Raw genomic sequence first — 26079 nt, 5'->3', positions numbered from 1 at the left:
CACTCCGCCCTGGACACCGGCCCCGAGGCATTCCGTACCAACCCAGCAGCCGGGCACCAGCACACAAGCAGGCGCCCTGTCCCCACACCAGGGACTCTCACCTCTGGTCAGCGCTCTCAGCTGGCCCTGCAGGGTGAGGCTGGCGTTGCAGGTCCGGAACACCTTGGCCGTCAGGCCATCCATCAGGTCCTGCAGGTGCTTGTTCAGACTGGCAGTCTGAACACGGGGAAGAAGGCGGGTCTCAAAACGTGGTCTCCTTTGGGGACAGTTTCATAGCACTCTTCCCGGCCCCCCGCCCCACACCTCTGGGTGGAAGGAAGCTGGTGGTTAGACAGACGGCCCTCAGCCTTCTCGTGCAAGAGAACGTGCCAGTCGGCACTCACGCTCGCGCCGTGGCGTCAGCCTGGCCCTTCTGGACGCAGACAGGCCGGGCTGCGCTGGCAGCCCTGGGTCACCCCATCAGCACTGCTCTGAGCCCCCCAGGCTTACGGTGAGTCTGTCAAAGAGCTCAGCCCCAGGGCCTTTGTTCTCCATGAACAGCTGCAGATTCTCGTACACCTGCGGCAGAGAGAAGAAGCCTTTACAAAGACCCCCTCGTGCCCTGGGCAGGAAGAAGCCTCCTGGGGCCGAGGAGATGGAAGTAAACGAGGGGCCCGAAGGGCCAGCTGTGCGACAGAACTGGGAGACCAGCAGACGGGGTTTCTCCCAGGGAACAGTCAGCACCACCGCAGGGTCACGCGCCACGTGTCCAGGCTGCTGTCCGTCGCGAGGCTGGCACCGTCCCCTCACAACGCACACCCTGGCTCCTTCCTCCGTCACCCGCGCCGGGTCCCTCCAGGTGACCCCACGTCCACAGTCAGACTCGCCCGACACCACAGCGCCTCAGAGGACCTTCAAGGTCCCTTTGTCCAATTTCCCTCCACCCTCACTTTCCCTTCCGTCCTGCTAAGGGAGCATAAATGTCCTCCCGGCTCGTGTCAGCCTGGGCCTGTCTCTCCATGCCGCTCTGCGTGTGCCCCACAGGGCTGGACACCAGGTGTCCAGCTCCAGAGCGACCAGAACAGCCCCCGTTCTCGGCACCACGGCCCCCGAGTCCCCCGACTCCTGACTGGGCTAGTGTCTTAGGAAAGTGGCCCCAGCGCTCCCTCGCCCTCTGCCACGTGAGGACAGTGAGAAAGCACGGCCACACCAGGAAGGGGCCTCACCGGCTCACAGCCCCCGACTCCAGCCTCCAGACCAGGAGACGGAAACGCCGTTAATGAGGCGCCCAGGCCGGGTACTTTATCAGAGCGGCCCGAACTGAGACACGTGGTGATTGTCTTCTGTTACTAAAAGCCCTTCTCCTGCTCCAAGGAAAGCCTCTCCCGTCCCTCCCCTGTGGCTCCTACCAATCCACGCCCGGGAGCAGATTTCACATGCCTGGGCGGGCCGTGCAGCCCCTCCCGAGTGGGCGTTTCTCTGTCACCCTCGACGGTCTCCCCAGACTCCCCGTTCTGTGTGCGGGCAGCCATGTCTGTGTGTAAGGTGTGTGTAAGTTGCAAGTGGTCAGTGTTGGGTCTGCTCTCGTTGCTATGACACGGGGCCCACCCAGACGGAGGCCAGGGCGACTGACACTCTAGGGCTCGTCACTCCAGAAGGAGTGGAAATCCTGATTTCCCTTCAGAGCCCTCTGCAAACCAGAGACTTAACCCCCCGTGCCCACCCCACCGAGTTCATCCGCCCCTCCACCGGCAGGGGCGAGGCCAGGCGCCGTGGGCATGGCGGTCAGCCGGCAGGCTCAACCCCTGAACGAACCTCTTCGTTCACAGAGGGGAGACCGGGGACACCGCCAGAGTGACCACAGCGAGCTTCACGCCCAGCGGCCAGAAGACCCTTCCCAGGCGCGTTGGGGTGAACAGTGCCCCCCGCAAATTCACGTCCTTCCCAAAGCTTCAAAACGTGACCTTCTTCGGAAATGGGGTCTTTGCAGATGCAATGAGTCAAGATGAGGTCACAGTGTGTGTCGGGGGGCCCTCCGACAGGACCGTGTCCTCACAAGAAGAGAGACAGACGCGCGGGGACAACGGAGGCACAGCTGCACTGCTGCAGCCTCGAGCCAACGCGCCAGGGGGCCTGGAAGGTTTCTCTCCAGAGCCACAGAGGGCGCACGGCCCTGCCAACACCCTGCTCTCGGAATCCTGGCCTCTAGAATGCCACCCTAACCCACCAGGAGAGCAGTGGCGGCGCTGGCGCCTTGGAGGGCAGGTCCAGTTCGGCCTCCGGGTGTTTGGCCCTGCCGCCACGCCTGACGGGACAGGCAAATGGGCCTCGTGGCCCTGCGCCTTCCCCTGATGCTCCCCGAAAGAGAGCGCCCAGATCTCAGGGGTGAGCGTGGGGCACGACCCACCGCCCACACCAGCCACTCACCGGCTTCTCCACCGGTACTCTGTTGTAGTAGCGGATCGAGTCCTTTCCCAGGAAGTCGAACTCCACGACGTACGGGCGGCCATCGGCCTCTGGGTGCAGCCGGATGTGTTCCACGCGGAGTGAGCAACAGCCCACCGTGTCAGCCGTCTCGCCCTCCTCCTTCTCGTGCCCGGCTCGCAGCGCCAGCTGGGCGGACGGGGCCCATCAGGGCGCGCCGCACACACGGACACGCCCCCTCGGGCACGCAACGTACAGGCGGGCGCACACACGTACGCACTCAGGCACACACCCACCCCTCCACCTGCCCGAGGCTCCGGCTCAGGACACACGAGCCCCACGGTCCCCCCAGCTGCCCGTCCAACCGGGTCTTTGAGACCGACTGGAGCATCTGCCAACAGCAGGCGGGAAAGCCTGGAACCACCCGCACCTTGTCGATGAAATAAAGCGCCACAGCGCGTTGTCTCGCCTTCATTTCTGGGGACTTCCAGTCGGCCCGGTACTGAGAACGGATCTCGCCCACAACCCCTTTCAAGCGCCGAGCCACTTCATACTTCTCCCAGTCTCTCTCCCCCTAACGAAGGGAGCGAGTAGCAGAGAAAACCCTGGTGATCCCTTCAAACAGGAAACTGCCGACTCTCCTCCCGGGCCCGCTCTCACCTGCTCGGCTCAGGGCCGGGGGCAGACTCCAAACTCAGCGAAATTTAAAGAGAGTGTAAATCTAAATTCCTTGTTTTTTAATTAAGACAAATGGCCGCTGGACACAATACCACTTCAAAACTGGCCTGCTAACACCTATGACCTCAGGGACTCCCTGCCAAAGCGGCCCGGCCCCAGCCGGGGGCAGCGGGTCAGAGCCGGCTCACCTTCAGCTTGGAGCTGGGGTTCAGCATGATGTACTTGATGGAGTTCTGCACGTTCTCTGTCCACGCCGCCAGCCACGTGACCGTGCGGTCACACCGCACCTCCTTCCACCGGTGACCTGCCGGAGGCTCGGGTACTTTGGAGTCCCTGCAGCAGGAGAGTGACCCAAACCCGACAATCCAAGACCCTGCTCCCTGAAACACCGGCCAAACGCCGCCGCCTCCTGCGACTGCGCTGGCACTGCAGGTGCCTCCTCGCCCAGGCCACACCCTCGCGTCGCGGCCTCTGTGTCGCCAGGCCTGTGAGGGGCTCGCTCAGAGCTGCTCCCACACGTGAACCGGGACGGCCACCCCCAAGGCCACACACGTTGCCAGCTCGGCAGCTCCACGGGACACAAGCCGCCCCTGGGCTCCCGATGGGCCCGGGCTCCCAGGATGCCTCTGCCGACCCGGCTCGGCCGTGGTCCACGCAGCGGAGGAACAGAAGCTCCTGCTGGAGCGCGGCCCGTAAGTTCCAAACGCTCATGTGTTACTAGCCCATCTCGATCACCTGAACTATGGAAAACTGTGCTGGAAGGACACGGACACGCTTTCTTGGTGGAGTGAAATCTCAAGCAAGGGGCAGAGTGACAAGGGCTGGTTCAGCAAACAGCACATGGGCTGCCGCAGAGCGTCCATCTGTGGGGAAGGTGCCCTCCCACCCGGCCCACAGAGCCTGGAGTGACAGAGACACACCCTGCATCGGGCCCACTCCCCGCATTAGAGGCGGGACCAAACACCACCCCCCCGCCCCCGGCCCCGCGCGCACCTGCTGCAGTTGATGGTCACGTCCTCCGGCAGGACCCTCCTCTTCAGCATCCCCATCTTGGGGTGGTCGCCGCGGCCCCGGAACAACCCAGGGGGCTCGGTCTTGAAATTGCCGATCTTCTCTCGGTGCCCGTCCAAGATACAGTAGCCGAACTCTTGCTGAAGTTTTTCCGCCTCTTCTTTGAGCTTCTGCGTTCATAGAATAGCGTGTAGGCATTAGGGGTGAAGAGACAGGACGAGCCTGGTGCCCACGGCTCGTCAGAGCCCCTTCACTGCTGCGGGAGCCCGGGAGGCCCAGCACGGCAGGCAAGCCGAGCGCAGGGCGGGGCGCCTGCCCCCCAGATCCCGGCCGCAGCTGTGCTGGTCCACTGTCACCACGGAGCACCAACTACGGAGCCACCAGTTCACATGGCAGGGCCACTGTCCCCCCGTGCTCTGGTTGGACGGAGCACTTTTTAAATGCGTTTAGGGGCACGTAACTCAAAAGTGTCTGAGAACAACGGAGCGGAATCAGAGGCCCCTTCACCACACCCTGTCGGGGTCTCATCTAGAACAATCCCACAGGAATGGCTTTTGTGAGGGGAGGGGGTCGTCTTCTGCATACCAGCAGCCTCCCGCGCACGGCCCCGGGGGCCCAAGCCAGACTGAGCCCCGGAGCAGCCCGACCTGCTTCTCCGCCCTGGACAGCGCCTTCCGGACAGCCGTCTTGTCCACGAAGTGTCTGTGGATCTCCGTGAAGTCACACTTGTCCAGGTGCTTGATTACTTTCCTCTCTTCTGCTGTCATTTCCTGCCCCCAAATCAGACACGCGTTCTCAACATCCAACACAGGCGACGGTCACAGGGGCAGCGGGGACCCTCCCCCGCCGCGGCAGGGGGCCCACCCCACAGGGAACGGGGACATCCCAGAAGCAGGAGGAGCAGACTCTGGGCAAAGACACCAAGGCCACTCCGAGCAGCAGCCTCTGCAGCTGTCCCCCAAAGAGAGCCTTTTCAGGCAGGTGGCCCAGGTGTGCAGGTGGACAGGCGGAGAGCTGAGGCCCCGGTGCTTCCTCCTAGCGGCCTTCTGCGTTGGGCCACGTGGCCGCATCTGAAGAACCGCCCCCTCTGGCTGCCGCGTGGGCTGTGCACGGCACTCACCACCAGGGAAGTCGGCCCACCGCCCCCCGCGCAGTGGGAACACACACGTGCTTGGCGGTCCCCAGTCCAGCCACACGCACACAGCCCGCGGCCCCACCATCCTGGGCCCCAGGTCCCTGCAGAGGTAGGTGTGAGGCCGCACCACACCGGGCGGCAGAACCCAGGTGCCCGCCAGCCGGGAAGGGGACACACGTGGCGCTGGTGTCCTGCCCAAAGCAGCTGGAAGGGGGTCTGGGCTGCGCTTTCTCGGGGCAGAGTCCACAGGTGTAGCCAAGATGAGTGCAGATGCGCACAGAACCCAGTTGTTTTTTTAATGAGAAAAGAAAAAACAACTAGCACCTTATCTTCGGATAGCTTCCCAACGAGTATCTCTGTTTCCTGGGGGCCAGAAAATGCCACTCTTGGCACCCCGCAACCTCCCTTTCCTGGAGATTCCAAGCCTGGCTCTGCCTGCCCTTCCAGCCACTGGAGAGAAGTGAGGGCGGGCAAGCGTCCGACAGCAGCAGGCCGACACCAAGAGACCAGGGCCGCGCAGCACGTACCTTCCGCCAGTCGCTAAAGAAGTTGTTCTGGAAAACTTCTTTTGTTGTATATTCGTGATCCAGCATTTTCCCATAAAACGTGGCGACCTCCTCAGCTGCTAAGCTCAAGTTCATGGGCTTCCCTGCAGACGCCGGAAGACACACTGATTTAGGGAGCCAACCCTGCCTCACCCTCCGGCCCGCAACATCCTGCTCCTTAAGTCGCGCTTTGTTACACACGTTGCATTATATCGTAACATGGCTGACTTTTAGTAGTTCAGGAGAAGGCTCTAAATTTAAGAAGACAACCACACCCGTGCACAGGTGCGGCTGTGAGCGTCCTGGAGCCCAGGCCAGGCCTTTGCAGAAGGCGTCAACGGCCAGAGTTGCGCACGTTTATACTGCTTTAATGATTTATTTTGCTGCTACACTTACATGGAAATTTACAGTTCAAAAACACGAGAAGTTTTAGGACACACATCACCACATAATGTAAAAATAAAACAAAAGTTAAGGCTCCAAAGCAGAAAGATGTGAATAACTGTAGCAGCTGCAACCTTTTAAACACCCTCCCATTTGCCCAATGACTTCCGACATTTTACTCCAAGAATCAGTGTTAGAGACGGCTCAGCGGGGGACAGAGATCCAGCAGAGCAGCGCGAAGGCCGGGGGGCGGGGGCTTTCACCACGGAGTTCTCTCAACTCTTGTGTACGTTTGAAAATTTTTATCACAAACGTTGGAAAAACAAATATGCGTTACTTTGATAATAAGAAAAAGGCACTTGTGATAAAACAGCACAATTCTTCCCCAAACCAGCTTCTCGGGAGGACAGAGAACTAGCTGAGCAGCCAAAGCCCGAGGGGCTCAGCTCCTGCCCTGCGAGCGTCCCCTCCCATGGCTGGGCCGCCCAGGTGCCCACGAGGCACAGGGCAGGCTCTGACAGTCACGGAATCTAGTCTAGCTCGGAAAACCAGATTCTAAACCAACACCCACATCGATGGAGTCGCAGTTAACGAAGAAGAAGCGTGGCTGTGTGTGCTGCCCGAGTGTCCCCCAGGGACAGGCACGTGTGACCCAGCAGGAGCCCACGGGGTCACCAGATCCCCCAAGGAGGCGAGCACTACAAGAGCCCCAGAGAGAGAGGAGGCGAAGGAGGGGAGGCAGTCCTCCCTGCCGTCCACAAAGGCCTCCCTGTGGCAGCGCCTTGCAGGAGCTGGGACAACTTGCCAGCGACCAAGGCTGGCCTGTGTGCAGTGCCCGCGCATGCCCTGCCGAGGGCCTGGTCTGACCCAGGAGAGGCGGAGGGCCGCCTTCAGAAGGCTTACCCTAGCAGAGATGCAGAAAATGGGGGGAAACAGGTCAAACTAGCAGCACAAAACTAAGCAGAAGGGGCTTCCCTGGTGGCGCAGAGGTTAAGAATCCGCCCGCCAATGCAGGGGACACGGGTTCGAGCCTTGGTCCGGGTAGATCCCACATGCCGTGGAGCAGCTAAGCCCGCGCGCCGCAACTACTGAAGCCCGCGCGCCTAGAGCCCGTGCTCCGCAATAAGAGAAGCCCCGCTTGCTGCAACTAGAGAAAAGCCCGCGCGCAGCAACGCAGCCAAAAAAGTAAACAAAAAAAAACCAACTAAGCTGACGCTCCTAACCAGAGGGGTGGAGAGAATGAGGGCCAGAGGCCAGGGAAGGGACAGTGAGGGCTCGGGCCAGTCAGCACATGCCCACGGTAACAGCTGGGAGACCGCAGGCAGCTTGCTCCAAACTCCCAGGGACCCAGAGACTCAGACCCTCACCCAGAAGGTCCTCCTGGATGTAAGCCCACGTGGGCCATGCCAGTACAGCAGGAAGGCAGGGGTGGCAGAACCAAGCTGAGCGAGTTCAAGGACACCACCTGGTTCATTGGGCGCTTGATGTGCAGCCCCCGCGCCCCCAAGCACGGCAGTTCTGAGAGGGTGCCAGGCTGCAGATGAGCAGGGCCCCCCTGATGTCTCAGGGAGCCTCTGAACTGCAGACTTGGAAGCAGCCTGGCCTGGCTCCTGAGCAAAGGAGTCCTGGGTGTCTCCCAGGTGCACGGGTCAGCCCAGACCCTGGTGGGAGAGCCACCAGCGGAGCAGGCCTGGGTGGCCGCCAGTTACCAGGTGCAGAAGGTCCCTGGCCACAGTCACTCGAGCCACCCAGGCAGTCCTCACCATCATAGTAGAAGCAAACTCCCTCAGGAAGCGGCTCGTACGGGGGTACGAACCACGGGCCTCTGTGCTCCAGCTGCGTCCACTTCACACCGCCTGGGCTCTGCTTCTCCTCTTCCCACCTGGAGGACACACGAGAAGGTTCCGACTCTCACGCCGCACCTGCGTGCAGGTCCTCCCCGCGCATCCCTCTGGACGCCCCGTGACCACCTCCCAGCTGAGCTAGGTAAGGAACAGGAGGGGTCATCCCACTAGGCGTGTGGGGACTGACCCTGCCTGACCTCAGACCACGCCTCTCGTTAAACAACCACACCTCCCTGACCCAGAGGGAAAGGAGCAGAGAGGCTCCCCCAGCTGGGTCCCTTCAGGGCCGCCCCAGAGTCCCCAGGTCTGGCTCCAACCTACTTTCCCAATCTTGTGCAACTGTAATTCGCAGCTCTTTTTGGAATGCATCTAGTGAGGGTGCACCAGCGAAGCGGCCACTGCAACCCAGCTCCACACTCAGGCCTGACCCCTCTGTTCCCAGGACGCTGTCCCTCCCACCCCCACCAGCAGAGCCCGAGCCCCCAGAGGCAGACGGGACTCCATGGTCATGGCAAGTCTCTGGTCCCTGGCTGTAAAGTGGAAGTACTGATAGGACTTAGGTCACAGAAGGGGACCAGTTAGACCGCGGTGAGACGCCATCTGGAAGCACTCAGTTAATGACGTCAGAACTCCAACAGGAACCCTGAGCGCAGCCCCGTGCGGGTGTGAACCCACCCTGCTCTTTGGAAAGGTGGCATTTCACGCACAGGAGATCCCCACCTCCCTCGCGCTATTCCACACCGGCCACAACTCACCCCCCGTGTGACCACAGGGCCTCTGCCCACATCCCCCAGGAAAGAGCTTGGGAGCACTGTGGGCAGAAGCAAGCCTCAGCTCGGAGCACAAAAGCCACTAAGAGGAACTGATCACGGGCTACGTGCCCGTGAAGAGAATGAATGGACCAAAGCTCCTGGAAGCGGAGGAACTGAGAATCCAACATGGAATGAGAGGCCAGTGTGAGACCACACACATGTCAAGTTCAAAACCAAACACTAGGGTGCTTAGGCTAGGCACAGCTACATGAGCAACAGAGCTTACCAAAACAAAAAAACAGTGGGGGAAGAAACTCCCAAATGGGGGCCCCCGGGGGAGCAGGGGTGAGACGCGGCACGTGTGGTCCAGCGGTCAGGAAACGGCACGTGCTGCATCTGTGGTCTCAGATCCCGTTTGGGGAAACCGAAGAGCAACGTGCGCTCCCATCCCGCCCGGACGCAGCCGTCAGATGTCTGGGAGGAGCAGGGATGCGCCCTTCCTGAGCCTCCGCCCAAGGTCTTCGGCCACCTTACCGGACTCAGCTTACGACCCTCCGCCGGGTCTGGGGGCCTCGGGGGGGCGTCGGGGCGCACCCTGCGCTCCGCCCTCTTAAGCCCCGGGAGCGAGAACCTGCCCACCATGTGCAAAGGCCCGGCGCACCCGCCCTGCCCCTCATCTTCGGGCAGGCCCCGCCCCCCAGGCCTGGTCGCAGGCCCCGCCCCGCTGCGCCCCGGCGCACTTGGCGGACTCGGCGGGTGAACGCGGACCGCGCCGGCCTCCTGGGGGCCGCACAGCGGCACTGGGCAGGGCCAGGGCGGTTCCGCGCGGTCCCTTGTCCCCGCCTTGCTCCTGCGCCCGCTTCCCTGTGCTCTCGGGCCAGCCTCCTGACGCTGCAGACAGGCCCTGGATTCAAGTCCAGTCCCGCCGACCCCTCCGTCCCGAAGGTCCCGAAGCTCTGGCCCAGAGCTGCGGGACGCTCACGCGGCCCCATGACCGGCCCGAGGCTCCTCCCGGAAGGCCGACTGGGAGCGGCGCGAGGGGCCGGCACAGGGCTTCAGCGCTTGCCCACCTCCCTCCGTCCCCCAGCTCCCGAGGGCACCCGGTGGGTCCTCTGTGATCACACGCTCGCCGGGCACATCAGGCCAGACATGGAAGAGGGGCACTTCCACGCTGTCAGAAGGCCTGACAGGTGAAGCTGTGTAAGGGTACAATGTGCAAACAGCAGGGGCGCCTTCCATCCAGGCCCACGCGGCCTCCTGCAAGTCCTGTAACACAATCACTGCAGACCAGCCCCTCACCTCTCACCCCTGTGCAGCTGAACCCTCCCTCCCGCACTCACTGTCCTGGGTTTGACCCCCGCTTCCGCCCTGGGCAGCATGATCCAGCTGCAAGCCCTCCAGGGCCAGGCCTGGTCTGCAGCAGGCCACGATGCCCGTCCGCGGGCCCTGAGCCAGCAGTGGACAGGGCTCCACCATCTGTCAACCCTGGGCAGGTGTCCAGCTCTCCTGCATCTGTAAGACGCAGCTTAGGGGCTGTGGGAAGCGGACACGCGCCCACCTGTCAGTGTCTGCCCGGCGAGGGCGCAGCAGGCCCAGGCACGCCTGCCACGCCTCCTGCCGCCACAGGGATTCAGCAGAGGCACGCCCACATCCTCTCTCACCCCCACTGCTGCCACCGATTCCTCAGTCCCCGCTGACATCTGGTGGCTGAAGCACTGGCACACAGCTGCATGGCTGCAAGGGCTGGATCTCAGTGCCCAGGCGGGCCATGGCGGCGGTCACCACCGTTTTGGAATAAGCCACGCAGCCGCTGGCTGGACGTGCCTTAGGACCGCAGCAGCTGACACTCCTTGAGGCCCACCTTCTGCCAGGCGTGCTTAGAGACCTTGCATACATTCTCCCTTATAATCCTTCTAAAATCAGGACGTACATTCTAGCCCAGGCCCACTGTTCCTTCCACAGAATGCTGAGGCCGCTGTGTTTTAAATTCAGACTGTGCAATTTTGTAAACGGGAATGTGGCGGGACAAAAACCGCAAGATCTCTAAAGAGATGCAGAAAAAGCAACTGACAAAAAAATCCAACACCCTTTCACGATAAAAGCAAAAAGCCACGCTCAACAAACTAGGATGGAGGGAACCTCCTCAACCTGAGACAGAGCAGCTAAAGACCCCACAGCCACACCATACTCAAAGGTGCCATGGCCCCAAGATCAGAACTGGACACTGCTATTCAACACCGTCCTGGAGGTTCTAGCCAGAGCACAGGGGCAAGAAAGCGACATAAAAGGCATCCAAATTTGAGAGGAAGAAGTAAACTGTCTTTATTGCAGATGGCAGGATCTTGTGTATAGAAAACCCACAAGATTCTACAACAACAAAAAAATTACTAGGGCTAATAAATGAATTCAACGAAGTCGTGGGGTACAATATCAATATACAAAAATTGCTTTTCTTTCTTTACACCTGCAGTGAATTACCTGAGAAGAAAATTACAAAACAACTCCATTTACAATAGTATCAAAAACAGAAAATAGCTAGGAGTGAACTTAACCAAAGAAGTAAAAAATCTGTACACTTTAAACTACAAAACATGCTGAAAAAAATTAAAGAAGATCTAAGTAAATGGAAAGTCATCCCATATTCATGGATTGGAAGACTTCATTTTGCTAAGATGGCAATATTCCCCAAAGTGATCCACAAAAAAACCCAATCCCCATCAAAAGGTTGGCTTCTTTGCAGAAATTGACAACCAATCCTAAAATTCACGTGGACATACAAGCCACCCAGAATATCCAAAACAATCTTGAAAGAGAAGAACAAGGTTAGAGGACTCACATTCTGATTTAACAGGGACTTCCCTGGTGGCGCAGCGGTTAAGAATCCACCTGCCAATGCAAGGGACACGGGTTCGATCCCTGGTCTGGGAAGATCTCACATGCTGCAGAGCAACTAAGCCTGTGCACAACTATTGAGCCCACACGCCACAACTACTGAGCCCACACGCCGCAACTACTGAAGCCTGCAAGCCTAGAGCCCGTGCTCTGCAACAACAGAAGCCACTGCAATGAGAAGCCGGCACACCACAACGAACAGTAGACCCCGCTCGCCACACCTAGAGAAAGCTCGTGCACAGCAACGAAGACCCAACGCAGCCAAAAATAAAATAAAAATTTTTTTTAAAAAGTACAAGCAAGGAAAAATAAAACAGCTAAAGTGGACTCAGCTAAAGTGGACTCATCAAAATTTCAAACCTTTTGTGCTTTAAAGGACACCATCAAGAAAATGAGAAGACAATCCACAGGAAGGGAAAAAATGTTTGCAAATCATGTATCTGATGAGTCTGTGTTTAGAATACATAAAGAACACTTACATCTCAACAATAAAAAGACAAATAACCCAACTAAAAAAAAACAGACAAAGAAACTGATCAGACATTTCTCCAAAGATATACAAATGGTCACTAAGCACAAAAGATGCTCAACATCCTTACCCATCAGGGAAATCCAATTCGAACCTACAATGAGAGACCACTTCACACCCACCCACTTCATAAGCCTTCACATGTCTCCTCATACTAGCAACTCCACAAAGAGTACCCCATTTCACATACAAGAGAAAAAAGGCTCAGAAAATCTAATTTCCCCAGAATCATATCGTTGCTCAAAGCAGGAGCTGACACCAGTAAAGACCATTCTGATCCCAAAGCTGGCAGCCCCACCTGTGGTCTCTGCTGCACCCCTTCACAAGGTGTGAAACAGCACTGACCAGCAGAAATGTGACACAAGCCACAAGTGAATTTTAAACCGATTTGATTTTTTGCAATATACTTAATTTCAACCAAAATATTTAAAATATTGTCACTACAATGTGTGATCAATATAAAAAATGAGTGAGTTCACATTCTTTTTTCCTACTATTTGAAGTCAGCATGCACTTTACACCCACAGCATGTCCCCACCGGGACCAGCCACGTCTCAGGAGCTCACAGCCACGAGCGGCTGGCGGCTGCAGGCTGGACGGCCCAGGAGGAATGGTTAAGACGGCGGTGTCCAATGTGTGCTCCTCTGCTTAGTGTCCCTGTGACCATGGCCAAGTTACTTAACCTCTCTGTACCTCAGTTTCCTAACCTGGTAAGTGGAGATAACAGCACCTACCTCGCCAAGGACTGGCCAAAAGCAATGGAGACACAGAGCGAGTGCATCAGGGACGCTGGTTCTCACTAGCACCCGGTAACGCCTACATTTCAAAGCTGCCCCCGCACTACAGCATTTTGGCGTTACCCACCACGCCTCCCCGACAGGCCCACAGCTGGCAGCAAAAGCCAACACATACAGCCACCTTCTCTTTACGCCCACACGTGGGTGTGAAAGAGACCGCGGGTGGGGGTGGGGCGGAGGCGGGCCGAGGGCCCGGGGCGGGGCTACAGGGGTGGTGACGGGGTGAGGGGCGGGGCACGGCCTGCAGGGGGTGGCGATGGGCAGTGGGGGCGGGGCCGGCGCGGGCGTACCATCTCCACCTGCCTTCTCCCTCCTCCTCCGGCCCTTTGGTGGCCTCGTGGTCCCTTTTCCTGTCTCTCCCTCGGGACGTTGCATCGACCGGCTCCTCCTCTTCGTCTCTGCCCTGCTCCAGGCCACACCGACTTCTCTCCTCTCTCCGTCGCTTCTCCCACCGCACGTCCTTCCCGGGCCGGCCCAGTCCACGCCTGACGGCCCTCTCCACCCGCCCATCCCTCCCCAGCTCCCCATCCCCTTGTCTCCGTTCCTTTGCTTCCGGAGCCCCTGCCCCGCCTGCGTTGCCCTTCTTCCTTTTTTTGACTTTTCTGGAAACCACAGTCACTGATGCGGGCTCGTTACCAGCACCACATTTTTCATTTTCTTCTTTCTTAATTTCTCCAGCCCACATGTCTTTCCCCTCCTCGACCTCACCTCGTAGCTGCTTCCTCCCCACCAACTCTCCCACCTTTTCGGTGTAGGCTAGCTGCCCCGTCGTGGACGTTCCCCCCGCCTCCGCCTGCGCGTCTTCCCTGCGGCTCTCGGCTCCTGCGTCCCTGTCGCCTCCATTCACCGCCTCCCCGCTGGGCCCGCGCCCCCTCTCCACAGGCGCCCTCCTGCTGTGGCCACACGCACCCCTCCAGTCCCCGCTGCCCTCCTCCGGCTTCGAAGCCTTGGTCTGTCTCCCAGCACCTTTCTCCTTAAGCCCTTCCCACCTTTGCTCTTCCGATTTGTTCTCCTTTTTTCTTTTCTGTTTGCTTTTCACTTTCACCCCATCCTTCCCCTGGCTTGCGTCCACTCGCTCCCTGTCTCCCTCTCCCAGGGTGCTGGGCCACACAGCCTTCCCACCGTCCTGGCCGCTGGACACAGCCTGCAGTGCCCCATCCTCAGAGGACACCTGGAGAGCGCCAAGGGCCATCTTCCTCTCGTCCCCAGGGCCTTGCTGTAGCCTTGGAACCTTGTGCAGGAGAAAGAGCACACTATGAGTGGGCCACACCCCACAGGCAGCACCCGCCCAGGTCGCAGACCCCAGTGACTGCTTTACTCACCACATCCTGCCCTGCCCTTCCCCACAGGGGCTGCCATCAGAGGGGCAACAAATCCAGACTATGCGCCTCTACTGCCTCCAAAGGAGCTTCAGAAAATAGCTTCTGTGTCTCAGCTCTCCTGGCCCTTGTCAGGAGTGGAACCCAGGGCAGTGCACTGCCCCCGGGCACAAACCCCACTGGGAACGGGCACAGGAGGAGCGGCTATTCCAATGCCACTTCCCCCACCCAGGCTCCACAGACTCATTTCACAATACATTCCTATTAGAAAGTCAGGCAGGGGATCTGCCTGGTGGTCCAGTGGTAAAGAATCTGCCTTCCAATGCATAGGACATGGGTTCAATCCCTGGTCGGGGAACTAAGATCCCACATGCCATGGGGCAACTAATGCCACGCGCCACAACTACTGAGCTTGTGCGCTTCAACTAGAGCCCGTGTGCCGCAAACTACAGAGCCCACGTGCTCTGGATCCCACATGCCACAACTAGAGAGAAGCCCGTGCACTGCAACAAAAGATCCCACACGCCTCAACGAAGATCCCGTGTGCCACAAATAAGACCTGACATAGCCATAAAAAATAAATAAATAAATATTTTTTTTAAAAAAGAAAGAAAGTCAGACAAGTCAGACAGTAAGGTCATTCATTGTCTTTTTTTTGCCCACGCCGTGCGGTACCAGGGATGGAACTCATGCCCCCTGCAGTGGAAGCATGGAGTCTTAACCACTGGACCGCCAGGGAAGTCCCCATTCACTGTCTTCTTACACTTGCAAGAATAAACACGCAAGTACGAGTACCTAGAAAGTTGATCATGAGAATCACACCTGAAGATGTTACCTGGCCTTTTTTCTTGGAAAGCTTTTCACTGTTACGCGTCTTCACAGGCTTGGTGGTCTGTGCAGATCTAGAATACAGAACCATACGTAAATACATAAATCAGCTGCTCACTTAGAAAGCCTACCATTTTGAAAACAGATAACCAAAAAACAGATAAATAACCTACATTACAGACTACAGAGTCTCCAGTCTTTTCAGGGGACTCTTCTATTTTTCACAGCATGCTTGGTAAACGTGAGCATATTCATAGGACATCTGTGGGCAGGGGGTGAATGAGCAACTCCAGTCTGACACTAATGAGCTGCTGGAAGCTGCAAAAGCACCCCTGGCACACCTCCTGCCGACAGGAGACCTGCGGGGGCTGCAGAAAGAGCGGATGGCAGAGCCAGCCCTGTCACCCACCAGGTCCACCTCTGCCCACCCCCGGCCCCTGTCAATATTATGACTGCCATGGGACTTCCCTGGTGGTCCATGGTTAAGACTCCACGCTTCCAATGCAGGGGACGCGGGTTCCATCCCTGCTTGGGGACCTAGGATCCCGCATGCTGCGCAGCCAAAAAAATTAAAAATCAAAGAAAAAAAAAACTACGACTGCCAGGAAATCATCAATTTAGAAAAACGGTCCTTCAAAAGTAACCTTTAAGAAGTAGTAATTGTGAGAAACACATTCAGAAACAAAACCCAAACTAAACAGAGAGAAGATGAGACACAACAGGCCCGAGCAGGAGCGGCGGGGCAGCCCCTTCGGCCGCCACCCAAACACCGCCACGGGGACAGGCCCTGGGGGGCCAGGCACTGGGTTACGGAGGGCAACGGAGGCCCGCCACCAGTCGACTGACCATCCAAAACCGTTCACTTCACACCCACTAGGATGGCTACAGCGAAAAGATGGACAATACCAAGTGCTGGCAGGCATGCGGAGAACGCAAGCTCCTCGCACATTGCTGGTGGGAGCGTAAAACTGTGCAGCCACCCCGGAAACAGTGTGGCAGTGCCGGAGCGAGGCAAACCACCACCACGAGACCCAGCAACTCCACTCCTAGGTGTTCACACAAATACTGTGAGTGAATGTTCACAGCAGCAATACTGACAAGAGCCCAAAGGTGGAAACAACCCAAAATGTCCATCAACAGATGAACGGATAAGCAAAAAGCACTATACTCAAACAGTAAAATATTTTCAGCCATAAAAATGAAGTGCTGGGGCTTCCCTGGTGGCGCAGTGGTTAAGAATCCGCTTGTCGATGCAGGGGACATGGGGTCAAGCCCTGGTCCGGGAAGATCCCACATGCTGTGGAGCAACTAAGCCCGCGCACCACAACTACCGAGCCTGCACTCTAGAGCCCGCTAGCCACAGCTACTGAGCCCGCGTGCCGCAACTACTGAAGCCCGCGCACCTAGAGCCCGTGCTCCGCAACAAGAGAAGCCACCGCAATGAGAAGCCCGCACACTGCAACAAAGAGCAGCCCCCGCTCACTGCAACTAGAGAAAGCCCGTGCGCAGCAACGAAGACCCAACACAGCCAAAAATAAATAAATAAATAAATAAATAAAAATGAAGTGCTGATACGTGCTACAATGTGGATGAATCTTGAAAATATGTTAAGTGAAAGAAGCCAGACACAAAAGGACAAATATTGTATGATCCACTTGTACGAAATACCCAGAATAGGAAAATTCGTAGAAATAAAAGGCTGATGAGAGGTTGTCAGGGGCTGGGGGAAGAGGGAAATGAGGGGTATGGGGTTTCCCTTTGAGGTGATGAAAAAATTCTGGAATTAGACCGTGCTGACAGTTGCCCAAGATTGTGAATGTCCTTAGTGCCAAGGAATTGTACACTCTGAAATGGTTAAAATGATGAATTTTACATTATATGAATGTTATCACAACAACAACAAACACAAAAGGAAAGTTTCCCAAAATTTCTGACACTTTCCATGAGAGAAAAACAACAGTTGGGACAGAACACCAGGCACAGGAGAAATCCTGCCTCTGTTCACAGCATGGGGGCCGCACGATGTGGCCCACAAGCTAGACCGGGGCCGCACACGTTTCTGTCTGTCTGGCCAAGCAGTTCTGTAAAATGTCAGCAGCATTTAACATTCGAGACGCTTCACCGTAACCATGGTGTGTGAGCTGCACACCCAGGAGCCTGCTCAGAAGTTCACCCACCGCTCACAGCGCGGGTCCAGCAGGGAGGGAGGCAGGGAGGGGGCAAATGGCAGCCAGAAAAGGGAGCGGCCCACCCTCCCCCACCCCACTCCCCCGACCCGATTACGGGAAACTAATAAACATGATTTGACATGACTCAGAGAAAACACCAAATTAAACTAATCCTGTACTCTGAGGCCGGTGCTTCGTTCAAAACTGGAAATACTATTTAGAACGACAGAGCTTCAACTGCCTGATTCTAAAGCCTAGACTCCTTTCACCATGAACTGACACGCAAATCCTGTCATCAAGCCACACGTGTTTCCAGCACCAAAGTTTCCAAAAGCAAAACCTACCATGGTTTTTTTTCCATCAGGTTTTTTCTTTGTTCTACTGGACAAAGAGAGCTATTTATACTATCCTCTGAGACAAGGAAGTGGTAGAAAACAGGAGAGGTAAAGAAAGGTCAGTGACAACCATATGCCTAATGCCTTTTAAACTATTTTTGGTTCTATTCTTTGAAAAAGATGTGGTTACCTATTGTTACCTATTATTATTTCTGACAAGATCCTTTATTTATTGATAATATAAAAACCACAAAAGAGAGGACCGACGGCAGGTGAGGGGGCCAGTCCTCAGGACAGCGGCCTGACATCTCGGCCTTCACAGAATGCGCAAAAGACTGATTTCCTGCGTGGCAGCCAGCAGCTCCCGTTACCAATCGTTCTGTGGTTCTACTGGATTGTTCACTTCTGCTCAAGTGAGACCAAAGACTGGATAAAAACAGGGAGTACAGGTCCCAATTCCAATGACAAGGGCGGAGTCAGGACTGAAGGTGATGTCGCTGCCCCTCCCACCGCTGCATCCTCACCATCCCCACCTCACCTCCTGCACAGAGCAAAGGGGCACAGGACAAACCCTACCTGGTATCTTTTGAAATGGAGAACGTACTTTCTTCCTTCAGGCACTGCTACGAGTCACAAGAAGACAGAGAGTTTTACTGAGAACATTTCCACGTTGCGGTAATGGTTAGAACTTCTGTTAAAACACTAAAGAGACCACCACCAATGTGTGCTGAAGTGGCCCCTGGGAAGAGCAAACATGACCCTCAGGAAGTGAGCAAGTCAGGTCCAGGACACCATGACGCCCCCAGCCGGCAGCTTCCCGGTCCTTAGAACTCAGCAAGAGGGTGGCAGCCGCCTCAAAGGGTTCTGAGTAATGCGTAACCAAACCCACCCCTCCCAGAACTGATTCCAAGGCCCAGGCACAACACAGAAAGCAGCGCGCCTTCTGAAAGTAGAAATAAATGTACTTTACACACAAAATGTACATTTTTAAAACTATCAAAATGCCATAGAGACTAAGAAAGGCTTACGGATAAAAAAAAAAAATGAAAAATTTAACTTAGTGAAGACTGTCAAGTTTAAAAATAGAACATTATCAGTAAATGGAAGATTCAAACCTGGTCTTTCCCACATCTTCCCTGATTTTTTTGGTTTGGCTCCTTCACTTTCTGTTTCTTCAGGTTTTCTAGGTTCATCTGGTCAGTATTCTCCCTCTTCCTTTAATGAAAAAAAAATTTTAATGCAAGTCCCAAGGGAGGAAATGTAAAGCCAACATTGAAACGCTGTCTCTGGCTTGGAGAAATACAAGCTGCACAGAAAAGCGATAGGATCACCCCGCCCTCTCCCTCCCCAGCCTAACACCAGACTCCTTGCTCGACACCACCTGGGCCATGTCTGTGTGCACACACTCTTCGCATCCCATTTTCCACTAGTGCAGGGACGGGGTCAATTAGACTAGGGCATTTCAAGAGGTGAGCCAGCTCGTTAATAAAAATCACACTCCACTAAGCAAAGGCCACTTCTTCCCAAAAACATTCAGTTACCTTGTGAGGGCAACTTCATCCTTCACTGAGAATGGCTTCAAATCAGACACTTGACCATCTCCCATCGCCTCTTCTTTACCTGTAATTGTGTGTCTCCAACTGTGAGAAAACAGAGCTGAAATGCATCACAGAGGACCCCAGGTAAGCAGCAGGTCAGTCGGAAAGGAGGTGAGCCTGGGCCCATGTGCAGGGACATTCTATGGCCTGTCATGCCTGTGGCTGGTGGTCCCACTGGCTGAGTCTACATCTAAAACACATCAACAGCTAACTCACATCAACCCACGACTAAGAGAAGAGCAAAGGCCCACTGTTCACAAGGTCTCTATACAACAGGTGCACCAGGAGGTGCATGTCATTATTGACCCCATTACTACAGAAACAGTCTCCAGGAACAGTTTCAGTTAACAGGTCCTGAGCATTTTCCCGCGTTTTATGTGTCATCATCTTTATATTTTGAAACGTCACAATTAACTATCTTGAAGACAAGCATCAACTCCACTGAAAATAGCCTGTTTGCCAATTCCAGCTGAGTACTTATGGCTTTAGATGCATCAGACCAAAAGGAAAAGGAAAAGAAAGCTGTAAGCTCGTGGCGTTAACAAGATGAACGCCAGTAGGTGGTAAAGACAAAGAAGGCAGATCAGAACTCAGGAAATGGAGCGGGCGGCTCCACGATGAGGACAACCCAGGCCCTAAGGCAGATATCTGGGTTCCAGGGCGGACCCCGGCGGGGACTGGAGCCCGCCCGGGCACCGAGGGATTTGCGTGTGTCGGCGCCGGTCCACGCCCATCTCCTAGGGAGCTGGTCAGGCACAGGAGGCCCCGCGGGCCACGCCGGGTCGTGCGGAGAAGGGGAGACTGGGGAGAATGTCCCCCTCCTGGCCCCACCCGCCGCGCGCTCCGGAACTCCCACCTGCGGCTCCTCAAGGCCTCGGGCTCCGCAGCGAGCACACCGTCTACCGACGCGCCGTCTCCTGCCATCAGGTCCGCGCGTGCGCAGCGTCTCCACCACCACGTGCCGCTCCTCGGCGCCGCGGGGGCCGCCGGGAAGGCAGGAGGCGCAAGCGCGGGGCGGGGTTCCTGCGCGGCCCGGCAGCTGGGGGTCTGGGGCGCGAACTCCTGGGCACTGGCAGGATGGGTGCGGAGCGACGAGGGGGCAGCCCAGGGTCAAGGGCCCTGCGGGAGATCTTGGCCCAAGTGTGTGAGCGTGCACATGCACCTGCGTGCGCGGGCTGGGATGGGGGAAGGGCCGGCGGGGCGTGGACGTGATGGTGCAGGCGGAGGGGGGCGGGGATTGTCAGGTTAGGAAAGATAAGGTGCTCCCATTGCATTTAGAGGGATGAATGAGCCTCAGTGGGCAGGACAGCTCTTGGGGCAGAGAGGCCTGTGGGAAACTCAGTGCCTGGTCCCGTGGGAGACGGCAATGAGGTCGGCCAGCAGAGGATGGTGGAGGTGGGGACGAGAGGAGTTGAGGATGACACCCAGGGTTCCAGTTTGCGTGGTTGCGTGGGTGGGGCTGTCCTCTGACCCTAAAACCCCATCACAGGAAAACCGCCTAAAAACATACCTTTGGTGAAAACAGAGGAGGCTATTACAAACATGCTCCTTACTTTACAATTTGGTGGTTGTTTTATAAGTTCTGGTGCCTTTGTTTGACGTTATTAAAGATGCCATTTTCCTGCCTTCTTAACAAATGGACGTTAGGTAAATAGCTGTTTTCCTGCTTTGGTGAATAATGGCCAGACGGAAGCCTTGTGTCGTGTCGACGGCCTCTCACTGCCAGCCCAGTGTGTGCTGCGGAAGCTTTGCATAAAGATGGCATCTAATCTACAATTGCGCCTGGATTTGCTAGAGCCCCACGGAGGCTGAACTCATTTTATTCAGAACGCCACAGAACGATAACCAAAAAAGGATACCGTGAAGGCAACATCTATCATATGCTTCTTAAAAAACCCCATTGTCAGCATCAGTGACAATGGCATTACCGCTCAGTCACTGAGATTAAAAATTAGTCATACGTGGAAAATAGAAACAGGTTTTCAGGGAAAAGGAAGCTTTGGTTCCACTGAATTATGCCCCTTTTTTGCTTGGTAAATAAAGGATGCATATTTTCCGATGATATATATTTTCGAGGGTAGCTATGTCTAGGTGGTCCCAGATTTGGGGTAAGAGCCTCGTTGTCAGTTGACTGACTGGGCAGGTGTCAAAAACACTTTATAACTTATATCCAAAACCGTCTGACAACAAGGTATTCAGTCATCAGAGTTACCGCCATCCAGAATCTGAATCTTTCTGGATTAGGTCACGAATGAGTCCTTGGAATGATGGGTGTTTTCCTTCTCTTAGGTGTCACAGCCCATCAGTGAGGCTGAGTACGCAAAGCATCACTCGGCTGCCCGCGACCTCTCACCCCCTTAAACCCTGGTTAAACCGAGCCCTCTGCCTTCTGGGCAGCCACATGGCAGCTGGGGCCCCCGCCCCACCAGGAAGCCCCACCCCCCTGTCCTTAGCCGTCCTCCTCCTCGCCTCCTGTGACCTCCAGCACCCCTCCTCGGCCCACTCTCAGCGGGGGCCTTGCTTCCTATGTCACCGACACACAGAAACAGCCCACAGGGAGTGGCCGCATCCTCCCAGCCCCACGGCTGCCCTGCCTGTGTCCGCCATCCCTCTGCCCCCTCCTGTCGCTGTGGTTGGACTGTTCGAACCTCTGTGAACGGCAGGCCAGCCCCTCAGCCCTCCCCTGACCCCACAAGTACGTGTCCCACCAGTTCTCTGCCCCCCCACCAAGCAGAACTCCCCAGACGTGTGTCTACTTCCTGTCCTCTGGCTCACTTTTGATCCCCGTTAAGGCAGCCTTCCCCACACCCCACTGAGACGGCCACCACCACCTTCCCTGGCCTTATCCCGCTGACCGTCAGCAACATGGGCTGACGCCTCGTTCACAGGCGCTCCGTGGACCCTGTCCCTCCCCAGGTTTCTGGGGGGCATCTGGCCCAGCCCTGCTGCCGCAGCTGCTGCTCCCCTTCCTGGCACTGCCATGAACTGCCAAGCTGTCTGCCCATGACTGCTCCACCACACGTGGCCCTGCCTGTGGCCCGCTCCCCACCTGGCCTCACCTGGCCTCCACTCCTCCAGAGCCCAGGGTGGTCCTTCGGCAGCAGGATTTTCCGCAGAGGGTGGTGGGGAGGCCTCGGTGGGGGAAAACATGCAGGTGCCTTCAGCCGTCTGCCAGGGATCAGACCAGTAAACACCACGCTCCAGGGAGCCCTGGGCGTCCTCACCTCGCACTGTTCAAAGGATAAAACTAGTTCCCCAAAGTGGCCAGAAAAATGTCCATGGGGCCAGGCCACGATGCCAAACTTACAAGGACAATAATTTGTACCCCCCCCTTTCCTTGGACCTCATCCCAGAAAAGTGCCACTTCCCCAGAAGCCACCATCCTTGCTTGGAGAGAGACCTCTCCCTCCCTCCCCACGTGCACCTCTGCGTCCAGGAGGGGCGAGAGCACAGACGTGGCTTGGGAAGTGTCCAGAGTGTGGTGGGTATTCAGGGCCCACAGAGCCCCTCCCACCAGGGCCCTGGGCTGGGCGCCCTGAAGAAGACACTTTTAAGGAGCTCTCTCTGCTCCCAAGTGGCTTTTCGAGGTGCCCTCTGCAGCCAATGCTCTCAGTGGCTCTTTTTTTTTTTTTTTTTTTTTCCCAAATGACTCTCAACTTGCCTTCAAATAAGAATAAATATGTGTGTCTGTTCCCTGGGCCTTTGACAGCCCTGAGCTGGCCCCATGACTTGGGTGGGATTGATGGCCCTGTCTCACTGAGAAACCAGGTGCATCTTTTACTAAAGGTGGTTTCCAAATGATGAATGGCTTTCTCACGAACACAAAATTGTTGATTGTATTTACAAACAATTCCTTTTTCACGTTCCGTTGATTCTTCTCCAGCGTCGGTCCCTCAGTGACACCAGCACGGCTGATGCATTGGTGGCTATTACCTCCATTGATTAAGGCTTCCTGTGGTCCCGCGGTGCCTGGTACGCCATTCGTCACAGACAAGCGGCTTGCACACAGCAGTATATCATGCTCCCTTCGGGCTTTACGGTTATTTATTCTTCAATTTATGTTGCGTACCCTGTAAGTACAGGCGCACACCAAAACTCCAAAATCTTAGCATGCCACGACAGTGAGCAAATAGAGGAGTAAAGGAATTCTTTGCCAGTCCTGTGCTTCCAGAGCCTGACTCCTCTGCCCCTCATTCTGAAAAAATGCGAATGTAAATAAACAGTGTCAGCACCGTCCCTAATTGAGACTTGGGACCAGAGAGAAGGTCGACGGAAGTGCCACCACTTTTCACCAAGTCATTCAACATTTAGCATTGAACCAAAAGACCCCAGACCCAAATTCTTCAGCACCTCCTGGGGACGAGGCAGCCGTCAAAATGGCCCAATCCAGGCCAGGTGGGAATTTTCTAGAATCAGCTGCTTTCTCTAGGTTTCTCTGTCCCATCTCCTCTCCTGATGGCATTTTTGGCTCACCCGGGGCATTCCCCATGGTCAGTCCCTTCCAGGAAAGGGGCTGCGTGCAGAGAAGGTGCTGGACGCTGCAAGGGTCCTGGCTCCTCTCCGGCCACTGGGTCTTGGGTAAGCCGGTGACACTCCAGATGGCCAGGCCCTCCTCTGGAACTTGCAGAGGCTCAGAACAGAGCCCAACTTTCCTCCCAACTCGAAAATCTGGGTGTTCACGTTCGCATCAAGAGCCTGTCTGGCTCATAGTTGCAAAGTATCGATCAGTATAAAAGTGTAAGTCAGAGCCCATCGGCACTTACCGTGTACTGCCGTGGAGGGAAATTTATTTTCTCACAGTGCGGGAGGCTAAGTCCAAGATCAAGGTGCCAGCTGATTCAGCTCCTTGTAAAGACTCTCTTCCTGGTTTGCAGACGGACACCTTCTCACTGTGTCCTCACATGGCTGAGAAAGCAAACTCTGGTGTCTCTGTTTTTTTTTTTGGCCATGCCACGCAGCTTGTGGGATCTTAGTTCCCGGACGAGGGGTCGAACCCAGGCCCCCGGCAGTGAAAGCAGGGAGTCCTAACCACTGGACTGCCAGGGAATTCCCTGGTGTCTTTTTCTCTTACAAGGACACTAATCCCATCATAGGGTCCCCACCCTCATGACCTCATCTAACCCTCATCACCGCCCAAAAGCCCCACCTCCAAATCCAATTACATTGGAGGTTAGGGATTCAACATAGGAATTTGGAAGGTGGAGAAAATTCAGTCCATAACATAGCTTAACACTAGCTACCTTACCAAATTATCTAATTAGTTCTAATAGGGTTTCTTTTTGGTTGAATTTCTTGGGATTTTAAATTATGCAATCATGTCATCTGAATATAAAGATAATTTTGTCTTCTTTCCCCTAGTATTTAGTTTCCCTGCATTATTTCCTTAACTAAAAGTTACAAACTACTCCTCCTGTGGGGCTCTCCCAGGGGCCCTCTGAAGACGCCCCCTGCCCAACCGGCCACAACTACATCCTGAGCCCATGCGTGCAGGCCGATGGCTGGCCAAAAGAATGGGTTAAGGTGACCACGGTGGGTCACTGTGTCCTGCCGGTGTGGGGGCTGCACAGTGACTCCGTGCGGGTGTGCCCTGGCGTCACAGGCATTTACTTATTTATATATATTTTTAATGTCTCTTTTCTTGCTTTGCATTTTTGAAGATGATCTGGTGGGTTTTTTAAATTTATTTATTTTTGGCTGTGCACGGGCTTTCTCTAGTTGCGGCGAGCGGGGGCTACTCTTCATTGCGGTGAGCAGGCTTCTCACTGCAGTGGCTTCTCTTGTTGCGGAGCACGGGCTCTAGGCACATGGGCTTCAGCAGTTGTGGCACGTGGGCTCAGTAGTTGTGGCTCGTGGGCTCCGGAGCGCAGGCTCAGTAGTTGTAGCGCACGGGCTTAGTTGCTCCGCGGCATGTGGGATCTTCCCGGACCAGGGCTCGAACCCATGTCCCCTGAATTGGCAGGTGGATTCTTAACCACTGCGCCACCAGGGAAGCCCCATCATGGGCATTTAACCTCCCCAGCCTGTGACCCACACGGCCCCACATATTTTCCAACACCCTTTGGTCATTCATTGAGGTCTCCGCCTTCTTGGGTTGACTGGCTGTCCTTCCCATGTGGATTCTGTAACAACAGGGGCGGGGCAGGTGGAAAGGACCGGGCCAACGACAGAGTGTGCCGCTTAGGGGTGTGGGTGAAATCAATGCAGTGCTTCATGCCCTCTCCTCATTAGACGTGGGCATCTTACCTTGGTAAGCGGCTCCATGTCCCTCCGTCCCCTTCACAGGCTGGGCTCCTTTGAGGAGCAGAGGAGGCACCTGTTCTTAGGTGGACTTGCTGCGCGGCTGTTAGAGTCTAGAGCCCCTTCCAACACTTTATTCTACAGTTAGTGGTCTATTCTTGTTTTCCCCCTCTTCTGGGGTCAGCTTTGATCATTTATGTTTGGGTACAGAGTCATCCATCTTCTCTAGATCTTCCAGTTTCTGTCACAATGTTCTCTCATGGTTTGTAAAATCTCCCCATGTCTTGGTAATTGCTCTTTCTTCCTTTCTTAATGTGGTGTATTTGTGTTTTCACTCTGACACAGCCACTACTTGTGGGATCCAAACCCATTCCGGTTCTCCTGACAGACAGAACCCCAAGTAGTTTGGGACAGCACCTGCCAGCAAGGACAATACATTCCCGGCCTCCCCTGCAGCCACGTGTGGCCGTGAGACAAAGGTCTGGGGGGCCGTGGGGGACTTCTTGCCTTCCTCCTGATGCTTGTTCCTCCCTGGAAACCAGAACTGAACCCGGAGGAGGAGTAACCTTTTCTCCACGGTGAGGCTGAAGGTCCGTGGTGTACGCCCCTGTGGATGCATCCACC

The 26079-nt window shown here is 55.9% G+C and overlaps 1 protein-coding gene across 4 annotated transcripts in view; it reads right to left on the bottom strand.

Annotated features, from left to right (window-relative positions):
* Positions 1-25135, bottom strand: part of TOP1MT (DNA topoisomerase I mitochondrial) — a 41763-nt gene extending 16628 nt beyond the window's left edge. Inside the window, exons 1-17 of one of the 4 annotated variants that reach the window (XM_082363825.1) lie at positions 23982-25135; positions 22278-23413; positions 20075-20964; positions 19162-19260; positions 18736-18835; positions 18197-18243; positions 15125-15191; positions 13960-14201; positions 7920-8038; positions 5755-5876; positions 4740-4862; positions 4075-4262; positions 3270-3414; positions 2834-2977; positions 2407-2592; positions 490-558; positions 102-216 (exon numbers count right to left, since the gene is read on the bottom strand). In XM_082363825.1, coding sequence (XP_082219951.1) covers positions 102-216; positions 490-558; positions 2407-2592; positions 2834-2977; positions 3270-3414; positions 4075-4262; positions 4740-4862; positions 5755-5876; positions 7920-8038; positions 13960-14201; positions 15125-15191; positions 18197-18243; positions 18736-18835; positions 19162-19260; positions 20075-20142 — 1834 coding nt within the window. In that variant the 5' untranslated portion in view covers positions 20143-20964; positions 22278-23413; positions 23982-25135. Of the gene's footprint in view, positions 1-101; positions 217-489; positions 559-2406; positions 2593-2833; positions 2978-3269; positions 3415-4074; positions 4263-4739; positions 4863-5754; positions 5877-7919; positions 8039-9286; positions 9354-12907; positions 13175-13260; positions 13444-13959; positions 14202-15124; positions 15192-18196; positions 18244-18735; positions 18836-19161; positions 19261-20074; positions 20965-22277; positions 23414-23981 lie in introns of those variants that run through there. The other 3 variants (XM_082363828.1, XM_082363826.1, XM_082363827.1) reach the window with 3 other exon arrangements.
* Between the last annotated feature and the right edge of the window lie 944 nt (positions 25136-26079).

This window comes from Balaenoptera borealis (genome assembly GCF_965194805.1).
Source record: "Balaenoptera borealis genome assembly, chromosome: 17".
NCBI lineage: Eukaryota > Metazoa > Chordata > Mammalia > Artiodactyla > Balaenopteridae > Balaenoptera > Balaenoptera borealis.
This window is presented reverse-complemented; position numbering and strand designations above follow the sequence as displayed.